Source organism: Dufourea novaeangliae, unplaced genomic scaffold, assembly GCF_001272555.1.
Source record: "Dufourea novaeangliae isolate 0120121106 unplaced genomic scaffold, ASM127255v1 scaffold140, whole genome shotgun sequence".
NCBI lineage: Eukaryota > Metazoa > Arthropoda > Insecta > Hymenoptera > Halictidae > Dufourea > Dufourea novaeangliae.
In genome coordinates, this window is record NW_015374018.1 from 42783 (window position 1) to 52668 (window position 9886).

Sequence of the window (9886 nt, forward strand, 5' to 3'; positions counted from 1 at the left end):
TTTCTACGTCGTAGCCATAAACCCAAGACTCGTCACCTGTGATGATGGTTTTCAAGAAGTTTTCATTGGAACTGGCCATTTCCAAGAGCTCCTGACAAACCTCCAGGCGATGCGCTTTTTGATCCTCTGTCATCAGTCGTGGAACGAACTTGGCTGCAACCCTTCTCATCTCCAATTTTTGGGTCAAAATCTCCTGACATGACCCAAATGAGATGTGGCACTCCTCTGCCATCTCTCGAATCGTCAAACGACGATCGGAACGCACAAGGGCATTCACTTTGGCCACTTGAGAATCGTCAGTTGAGGTTGAAGGCCTTCCTGAACGAGGGTCATCTTCCATTGATGTTCTGCCTTCCTTGAACCGTTTGAACCACTCGTGACACCGTGAACGACTCATGACTTCATCACCAAAGCCTTTCTGAAGCATTTGAAAAGTTTCCGTGAACGATTTGCCCAATTTTACGCAAAATTTCACGCAAACACGCTGCTCTGCCTTCACGTCCATCACAAAAAACGCGGAACACGAAAAAGAGGCTTTACTAAAACAGCTGCAACATCGGTTTGGAGAAGGTTAGAGCAACAAAAAAAAAGGAGGTTACTCAGGAAGGTTCCCGCTAAAAAATGAGCGCGAATCCAACCCTGCACGTTAACGTGAAGGCGCGCAATTCGAAAAGTCCTGGAACTTTTTGATCAGACCTCGTATCCGTAACGAAGCCCTTAGAAATGACCTTGGAATCAAATCGGTTAAAGAAAAAATAGAAAGTTACTCGAGAAAATATAAAGTCTGACTAGAAAATCATCCGAACAACATAGCTAACAATTTCCTAAAAAACACATATTACAAAAAGGCTAAAGAAAACATCCGACTGATTTTACATCCTAACCATAACGCAGCTTTCCCAAACTCAGATACGATCCAATGGGAGAGTATCTACATGCTAACTGAACCAAAACGACAGAACAATTTACCTAATGTTTGTAAAAAAACAAATTGTAAATTAAACGGGGGAATAATAAAAAAAAACAATTCTGAAACTTGACTTTCTTTATCTATTGGTAGAAATCTATACTGTTTAATATTAATAGGCTTGTCATCTGTAGTTCTAATTCTATGTTTAACAAAACCAGTAGCTGAGAAGTTCTTCCGGCAAATGGAATACGTCATTATTTTTAAAAATCATTTCCTCTATACATGTGTGTTCTTCGTTATTTAAATGATCCAATCGTAGTAACTCTTTTAACTTAGCTATTCGGAGATTCTCCGATGCATTAATATTATAAACTAACCTATCTTTAGTATTTAATTTTAAAATAATATTTGTATTACTTTTTCTACTATTATCATTCATTTTATACAAGGAAATTTCTTTTTGTGAGTTTGAAAATAACGGGTCTGAGTCTTTGCTCGTGTCCTTTGAAAATTGATTATGAATTGGTAAGCTTGAATCTTGCAAAATAACATTTGTTTCAATGTTTAAAATATTCTCAAATGGAGAGGAATTAAACTGAGACTTCGTGGAGTCTGTCTTTGAATTTTTGTAAAGTTTATTTTCCATGTTAGGTTCTTTAATAGTTTCTGTTAAGGTTAGGAGGTTTTGGAAAGTAATAGTGCCAGTTACACGTAATTGTAAACACAACTCTTTAATCAATAAACTAAGCGAAAAATATAACTGAAATAAACTTCTTAATTGCTGGAAAATTCTCTTGCACACCGACAGACTTTTTGCCACGCATTCTAAACTCTCTCACTCGTAAACGACGACGACGCGCCCTCTCTATCATGTTCAGTTTACAGAAACACTCACCTACATTCACACATGACAGCGAATCACCTTCCATATACACGACTTTGTTCAACAGTTGCAATAATAAAATTGGGATCTCTGTCCGCTTCAACAATAAAATTAGGATTTTTACCCGGAAAGTTACCCTCAGTGCTATGCAAAATGTCATTAATAATAAAATTAGTGTGAGGTGCCGTTAACTCCTTTTCAACAATATTTTCTTCAATAAAAATTGGCCCGTCCACTTTCGAAATTGCATTTTGAGCATTTGACTGGGAAACAAAACTTGATGTCGTAAGATTAAGAACATCAAATTAATCTTCGCGAGCGGGTCCGTGAAGCCATAAGGAACCGGATTGTTCGTCGTTCATCACTGTAGTATATGGATGAAGCAGGCCGAGCGGTGAGCGGACGGAGGGCAGTGGTGGGGAGAGTGAGTCGAGTCAGTCGATGTGTGTATGCCACGGGCGGGGAACGTAAAGAACGGTTATTAGTTCTAAGGGAATAAAGGATACATTTATTACATTTGGCGACGAGAATTAAAGGGGAAGTGCACAATGACTGGAGAAGGTTTACCCACGTTCAACCCAAATGAGGACGACGAAAGCGTATACCCAGCATGGAAGCGGTGGCTTAGAGCTTTTGAGTTATTTGTGGCAAGTAAAAATGTGGCAGACAATAACAGGAAGAAAGCAATGTTATTGCATCACGGCGGGCTCGAATTGCAGGATGTTTTCTATACGTTGCCAGACGCAGATAGCGTCGGGGAAGGAGAAAACGCGTACAAAAAAGCGGCGGACGCGCTAACGACGCATTTCAAGCCAAAATTGAATATGGCGTATGAGAGGCACATGTTTCGTCAGATAAAACAAAGGGACGGTGAGACTATGAACCAGTACATCACGAGATTAAGGCAACAAGCGAAAAATTGCGAATTTCCAGCGGAGGAAATAGAAATTTGTGGGCAAATAGTGGAAAAATGTGCGTCGAACGAAATTCGACGGCGCCTCTTGGAGAGGGTAGACTTCAAGCTGAATGACGCCATGGAAATTGCGAGAACGATCGAGGTGATCGAGCTACAAACAAAAAACATTGAAAGGCAAACGGTTGCTGCGACGCATAGTGGGAAGAAAGAACGAAAGTTCGAGATGGGGACAGAGAAGGAAAACGAAAGTCAATGTTTCCGGTGTGGATATACAGGACATTCGTACAAGGATGAGAGGTGTCCAGCGAGATCGAGAACGTGCAGTAAATGCGGAAAAAGGGGCCATTTTGCGGCGAGGTGCAGATCGCCGATGGCACCGAACAACGGAGGAAGGCGAGAACCACCACGTGCCAGAGTGAGGGTCAAGGAGCTGGATGAAGAGGCCAGGGCAGAAGGATCGAGATATGCATTCGGTTTACAAACGGATTGCCGGATTAGTGTAATGCAAGAGGGACAGTGTACGAACGTTAAGATAGGCGGTATTAGGTTAAATATGTTAATTGATTCAGGGGCACAGTGCAACGTGGTCAATGAAAACACGTGGACGTGGTGCAGAGACAGGAAAATCGTCTGTGAAACGAGTAGGTGCGTAGACAAAAATGTATATCCATACGGACATGATACCGCGCTCGAGCTAATAGGGCAATTTTGGTGCGATGTTGAGGTTGAGGATAAGAAAAGGAAAGCGAGTTTCGTAGTTTTGAAAGGTAAGGGGCGACCAATTTTAGGTTATAAAACGGCCAAAGAGCTGGAAATATTAAGAATAGGGTTACGAGTAAATGAAGTAGAGGTAAAACGGGAAGAGCTTGATATTTTTCGGGGGATAGGGAAACTGAAAGACTTCAAATTAACGATACCTATTGATAGGTCACAGCCACCCGCCGCACAGCCAGTGCGAAGATTACCGTTTAAACTACGAGATCAAATCAATAAACAATTAAAAGAATTATTCGATCTGGATATTATTGAGACGGTCGAAGGCCCAACAGAATAGGTTTCACCGGTAGTTCCAATAATAAAGAAAAACTGGGAGGTTAGGTTATGTGTTGACATGCGCCGAGCAAACGAAGCGATTTTGAGGGAGAGGTACCCCCTGCCTGTAATAGAGGAAATCTTGGACGTTGTGCGCGGAGGTGAGTGGTTTAGTACAATGGATGTAAAATCCGCGTACCATCAAATCGAATTAAACGAGGAATGCAGAGATATCACGACTTTTGTAACAGAAGCAGGATTATTTAGATATAAAAGGTTAATGTTTTATATAAGTTGCGCGCCGGAAATGTTTCAAAGAATAATGCGGACGGTACTGGCAGGCTGTGAAGGAGTGATAAATTTTATAGGCGATATTGTTGTATGCGGAAGAACGAAAGAAGAGCACGATGAGAGACTGACGCGGGTACTTGAAACGGTGTCGCGGAAAGGAGTAACGCTAAATAGGGAAAAATGTGTTTTCAGAAAGAACGAGATTGTATTTTTGGGATTCCGAATTTCGGGAAATGGGTATAAACCATTGGAATCGAAAGTAGAGGCCGTAAATAAGTTTCGCGCGCCAAAAACAGCGGAAGAAGTACGCAGTTTCCTGGGGCTTGTGAATTGTTGCGCGGCTTTTATTTCAGATTTGGCTACAATAAGCGAACCGCTGAGGCGGTTGACAAGAAAAAGCGTCACATTTACATGGGGAGTAGAGCAAGAAAACGCATTTAAACTATTAAAAGCGGAACTGACAAAGGCCGGAACGCTCGGGAAATTCAGTGTTCGCGCAAGAACAAGGGTAATAGCAGATGCAAGTCCAGTAGGTTTAGGATGTGTATTAACACAACTAGATGATACGCAACAATGGCGAGTAATTAGCTACGCGAGCAGGAGTTTGTCGGACAGTGAAAGACTATATTCGCAAACGGAAAAAGAAGCGTTAGCATTGGTATATGCGTGCGAGCGGTTTTATAATTGGATTTATGGTACAGAATTTGAGCTAAAAACCGAACGCGAGAATTGAGCGATGGGTACTACGTTTACAGTCGTTTAAATATAAGGTAGTCTATGAAAAGGGTAGACAAATATTGCGGTTGCGTTATCACGCCTTTGTGCCGGGAATGGAAAAGAAAGGGGAGGTGAAAAAGACAGGAAGTATATCGCGTGGTTAGTGGAAGAAACAACTCCATGTGCAATGACGGCAAAAGAAATAAACATTGAATCCGGAAAAGACAAAATGTTGATTGAGATGAGGAGAGCGCTCGAGACAGACGATCGGGGACTTTAAAAAGACTCGCGATTTCGAATATTAAAGGATGAATTATGCGTTAAGGATAATATTGTTTTAAAAGGGGTGCGAATAGTAATTCCGGAAGTTTAAAAAAAGAGAACGCTAGAGTTGGCGCATGAGGGGCATCCGGGCATTGTAGCAATGAAACACAGGTTGAGGAGTAAAGTGTGGTGAGAAGGGATGGATAAAGACGTAGAAAAAGCAGTGAAATGTAGGGGGTGCCAATTGGTACAAAAAACAGTCGAACCACCACCTTTGAAACCGAATACGTTACCATAAGGACCATGGGAAACGATAGCGATGGATCTGATGGGACCACTGCCCAGCGGAGAAAGCATTTTGGTGGTCACGGATTACTATAGTAGGTATTTCGAAACCGTGATCCTAACAAATACGAGCGCAATTAGTATTAAAAAACACCTGTTTGAAATGTTTGCGCGGTTCGGTTTTCCAAAAATAGTAATATGCGACAATGGAAGTCAATTTACGGACGCGGAATTACGAAAGTGGTTAAATGAAAATGGCGTAAAGATTTCAAATACAGCTCCGTATTGGCCTCAGGCAAATGGCGAGGTAGAGAGGCAAAACAGGAGGATATAAAAAAGACTGAAAATAGCACATGCGGAAAAAAAGAATTGGCGCGAAGAGTTGTTGAAATTCTTGTTAATGTACCGGTCGACACCACACATTGTAACAGCGGTTTCACCAGCGGAATTAATGTTTCGTAGGGAAATAAGAACGAAATTGCCAGAGATAGGAAAGAATAGATTCGTAGAGGAAGAAGTAAGAGAGCGAGATGCGTGGAGGAAACAGATAGGAAAAGATTATTACGATAAGGTGCATCATGCCAAAGAGAGTACAGTAAAACAAGGGGATAGAGTATTAGTGAAGGAACCGAAGAAACATAAGTTAAGCACGACTTTCGGAACAGACGACTTCACGGTGGCGGAATGAAAGGGAAATACGGTAACGGTAAAATCAAAAGAAGGGAAAGAATGACAGAGGTGAGAAAAATCATAGATTTCGATGAAGGAGAGGAGGGCGTAGAGGGAGCACAGGACAGGGCGGAAGACGGAAGGGACATTGACGCTGCGAGGGGAAGCGAGGGCGATAAAGATAAGGAACAGATAGATGTAAATAGTTCAGGGAGACCGAAACGAAATAGAAAGGTACCGGAACGATACGGCGAATACATAGTTCATAGAATTAGGTAGATTTAAGAACGATGTAGTATGTTACCGTTTAGATTATCAGTTACGGGTATTTAGCCTATAAGATGTGTAAAGGGAAATATTAAGGGGGGAGACTCCTTTGGGGCCAACTCCGAATCGATCGAAGCGCGGATATAAACAACCGGACGCCAGCGGAAACACAAAATCGATATTTGGGACGGCTTGATAATACGACATCTAGCGGCAGTACCCACAAATAAATTTTGTTGTATATTTCCTACGCGAAGACAGTGTTGCCGGACAGTATCGTTTTTCTTACGCTGTTGCCTCATGTCCCGCATGCAATTCTACTCGTGAGGAGAACGATGGAATAGCTACGGCCTACGGCTCGTGGCGAGATTTCGATTCTCGCCGAACGTCCAAGGCCAGCGACCGACCCATCGGCATACAATGTAAACAGACGTAGATATGATAAGGAATGACGCACGAATGAAAATTTAAACTTTTACAATTTGCAATATATTTTAATGAAAATGTCATGAATGAATTGAAGAAATTCTCCCGATTAAAATACGTCCAAATTCGAGTGTAATTGGACAATTGTTACTCATACGTAATGTTGCGGATGAAAATGATATATTATTGAAAATAATCCGAATGATGTCGTATTTGGACTCATTTCCACCGACAGAATCTCCTCAGTTCATTCGTGATACTTTAATGAATGTATACTGAAAACTATAAAAGATTAAATTTGCATTCATGCGTTTCATTCCTTATCTGTTTACATTGTATTTCGATCGTCAGTCGCTGGCCTCTCGCCCGGCGCTCAACAGCCCATTTATTCCTGTTGGCCAAAGTTAGTCGAAGGAACAGTCCAGCGACAATGTTCTTTAGCTAACGATGAGCTGAGGCAGACAAAAAAGTTTAAAAAGCCGCAAATCGATGTGATTCATACTGCACTATCCAAAATTCTATGCTGCTTATTTATTCACGGTATATTACAGTCTAGTCTGTATATACGAACTAAAATATGATTTGCAATATGAAACTGCCCGCGCGAGAGCGGGTACGTCAGCTAGTTATCCATAAAATGATTTGAATGTTTATGAGAAGTTAAAGATTAGTCTAGATAATTAAGTTTTAATGATTTAATTGTAATTAGTTGTTTCACAATGTACAGGGAAATGTTTGACAAAACACGCACAAAAATAGTAACAGACACTTTTTTCAACTTTTTTATCTTAGCCTATAATGAACATTCGAAATATGCCTCTTGTAGACTTATATATCTAAGAAAAAGAAAAGTGAAGCTGCGATGTTACAGTTTCCTTATTGCCATGACTAAGTATATCATTACTATCTATGTATATATATCAATAATACTGCTTAATAACAATAGTGAAATCGAAAGCTGGTTTTATGACCATTCTAGTCGACGTTCAACGAAACAGTATTCCTGTCTCTTCGTTTTCGATCGACACCCGATGGTGACTTTCAGAGTGACCTAGGTCAGGCCACCATTATCGGGCCCAGTCATAACAAAATTCGTCGGTCAAAGCAAAGAAGCTACGAGCACCGAAGTAGTAAAAAATCTTCAGGTTTATAAGTCGAAAGTACGAGTTTTTTAGTTTTGTAACTTATTTGTAACTCTAACTTGTAAGTCTAACCACTTTTAATAGTTTGTAACTTATACCCTGCAATTTTCAGCGTGTATGTATCTTAATTAAGTGTATAAGAGGTATTTGTTAAATTTTCACTATAGGATCAGAAAAAAAATGAAAAAAGAACTTCTTAATATTTTTACTATTTTCTTCGCTATTCCAACAATTGTAATGTTTTCGAAATAACGAAAACATGTCATCTAATAAGTTAATCCTTCTAGCTTCTCAAAAAAACTCAAGTCGTTTGGTCCAATTTTTAAAACAAAATACGTACTGGAACAGGTGCAGACGCAGCGAAGATGATACGCTAAGTACGCATGCGACAGCAATCAGTTGTTAGTACAAAATCTATCTCCGCTGGGCGACGAATGAAAGATTGACAGAGCGTATGCGATTAATTGTGTTCCTTTTGTGTCTCTTTTATGAAATATTTGTGTAAGTATATAACACCTGCGTCAATTATGTCAATAAAAAATAAATAAATATCATTTCCAACAAGAGATTTGTATAGTATTCCATGTTTTTCGTATGTGGAATACCCGGAATATATATTGTGCCATTTTTACAATTTGTTTCTCGAGAATATCATGTCAAGTATCTCGTATGTAATTTCATTAATTAAAAAAATAAGCATCATTGCAAGTACGAATAAGAAGGTTCATCCTTGCACACATTAGTACGTATTGTTTAATTCTCGGATTTCTTTCCCTCGCGTCGTTATTTCCTACGTTCCGCGAGAATCGAAATCTCGCCACGAGCCGTAGGCCGTAGGCCGTAGGTGTTCCACCGTTCTCCTGACGGGCGGAATTGTCATGTGGCTACAGCGTAACAAAACAATCGATACGATCCACCACGTGGTGCGAGGTTACATTTACCGACTCCCTCTGTTTTATCGATGCTCGTGGTAACGCAGGCCAAAGTGACTGACAAATACCATAAACGCCTCTATCGGAGAATCCTTGAACTATACCACTGTTTATTTCTGTGTCTGGACGCGTCGAATCGTAAATTCCAACTTCTGCGTTCCAGAAGTGATACAGTGACAAAAATTGGATTTCTACGATAGTGTGATAGTGGTGTGCAGGGTGGTCTGGTCTGCGTTTGACGAGAAAACCATTAAATCGTGAGATATTTCACAAAATGTGACTTGTGCAGCCATATTGTGTGTTTTCATCGGCGTCTGTCACAATCGCACACTTTCTAAAATTCTAATTCTTTCAATTAAAATGTGTTTATTGCTGTTTATACGGACCAGACCACCCTGTAGGGAAGTCTACCCGTGAGTTCTATACCCGTGAAAAGTTCATTTGTGCAATTGTTCAGACAGAAGTTGGAATTTACGAAATCGATTGTCTCTCTTGCACATCGCAAATACATACACGGTTCCCGTTGATTGTGTGAGTGCACGGACAAAGCGCTCGGACTACGCATCTCCCCCCTTAAGGAGGAAAGGGAATGTAGTATATGGTAGAAGCGGGCCGAGCGGCGAGCGGCCGGAGGGCAGTGGTGGGGAGAGTGAGACTAGTCAGTCGATGTGTGAATGCCACGGGCGGGGAACGTAAAGAACGGTTATTAGTTATAAGGGAATAAAGGATACATTTATTACAATCACCAAATGTGTTTTTAAATTTTCTTCGACCCGATTAATAAAAGAATCGTGTTTTTCTTCGACGATCTCTGTTTGAAACTCTAACACTTCGATTGTTCGAATAATTAAACTTACATCTTTTTCATTAGTATTATGAACTTTAAAATGACATTTACCATTTTGATTTTTAACTGCACAATTTCCTAAAAACATTCCCTCGCCTGCTTCTAGACGCAGTAAATAACCTTCTTTAATATCTGCATTTGAAATATATGCATACATAACAGCTGTGGATCTTGCTGGAATAATGATAGTTTCTTTTATAAAAGGAATTTCATGTCCTAAAAATTCTAATATTTCATTTTCATAATTAATATTAGCTTGTGTAACTTTGAAAAAATCAGAGCCCAATATACCTGACTCTTTAATA

General features: G+C 40.3%; 1 protein-coding gene across 1 annotated transcript; it reads left to right on the forward strand.

Moving 5' to 3' along the window:
* Positions 1-2341: 2341 nt before the first annotated feature.
* LOC107188904 lies at positions 2342-3763 on the forward strand. The gene has a single exon (XM_015577299.1). It carries the CDS (start codon positions 2342-2344, stop codon positions 3761-3763), a length of 1422 nt encoding a protein of 473 aa, XP_015432785.1.
* Positions 3764-9886: the final 6123 nt, after the last annotated feature.

What these genes read in the sequence shown, in the direction of transcription:
- LOC107188904 (XM_015577299.1), top strand. Translation starts at nt 2,342, where the DNA reads ATGACTGGAGAAGGTTTACCCACGTTCAACCCAAATGAGGACGACGAA.